The following is an 801-nucleotide window of genomic DNA, read 5'->3' as shown; positions in this document are numbered from 1 at the left end:
CTGAGGACCTCCACAGGATGCTGGTCGTGGCCAGGTGAGTTCAGATACCTGAGGTACCGCGGCAGCCATCTTTAGAAGTATTGGACCCCCGGTGACCTCTCACTGCCGGTGAACGTGTCTCACTGCCGGTGAACGTCTCTCACTGCCGGTGAACCTGTCTCACTGCCGGTGAACGTGTCTCACTGCCGGTGAACGTCTCTCACTGCCGGTGAACGTGTCTCACTGCCGGTGAACGTGTCTCACTGCCGGTGAACGTGTCTCACTGCCGGTGAACGTCTCTCACTGCCGGTGACCTCTCTCACTGCCGGTGAACGTCTCTCACTGCCGGTGACCTCTCTCACTGCCGGTGAACGTCTCTCACTGCCGGTGAACGTGTCTGTGGCGTCTGGCCCGCAGGCTGCTGTCGGTGAGCCGGGGCCACACCTCCCTGTCCCCCGCCGACTGGCTGAGGGCCAAACAGCTGGAGCTGCTGAGGAGGAGCCGCACGCCGCCGCCGCCGCGCCTCAACGAGCCGTGAGCCGCCGGCTCCTGAGCTTTGTAATAAAGATGTTTCACTGTCGTTTGGGTCTTCTTCTTCAAAGAGTGGCGGGCGAGTTCTAGATTTACACTTTGGACTCAGTTATGCCCGTAAAGGTCTCGGCCTGCTGAGGACCAGTTATGTATTATATATTTTGTATTTAATACATATCTATTAAATATTTATATATAAAAGGTTATATATATATTTATATCAAATATATATTGTTTATATAATAAATTTAATATTTATATAAAATATTTATAATTTTATATAAAGAATAT

The 801-nt window shown here is 50.9% G+C and overlaps 1 protein-coding gene across 3 annotated transcripts in view; it reads left to right on the top strand.

Moving 5' to 3' along the window:
- Positions 1 to 559, top strand: part of mcmbp (minichromosome maintenance complex binding protein) — an 8,897-nt gene extending 8,338 nt beyond the window's left edge. For all 3 annotated transcript variants that reach the window (XM_056435026.1, XM_056435025.1, XM_056435024.1), the window contains 2 exons: positions 1 to 34; positions 397 to 559. The exon at positions 1 to 34 is cut by the window's left edge and continues 55 nt beyond it. In XM_056435026.1, the coding sequence (XP_056291001.1) occupies positions 1 to 34; positions 397 to 517 (155 nt within the window). In that variant the 3' untranslated portion in view covers positions 518 to 559. The remainder of the gene's footprint in view (positions 35 to 396) is intronic.
- Positions 560 to 801: the final 242 nt, after the last annotated feature.

Source organism: Pseudoliparis swirei, chromosome 17, assembly GCF_029220125.1.
Source record: "Pseudoliparis swirei isolate HS2019 ecotype Mariana Trench chromosome 17, NWPU_hadal_v1, whole genome shotgun sequence".
Lineage (NCBI taxonomy): Eukaryota > Metazoa > Chordata > Actinopteri > Perciformes > Liparidae > Pseudoliparis > Pseudoliparis swirei.
The sequence above is the reverse complement of the archived record's forward strand: the minus strand, read 5'-3'. Positions and strand labels throughout refer to the sequence as shown.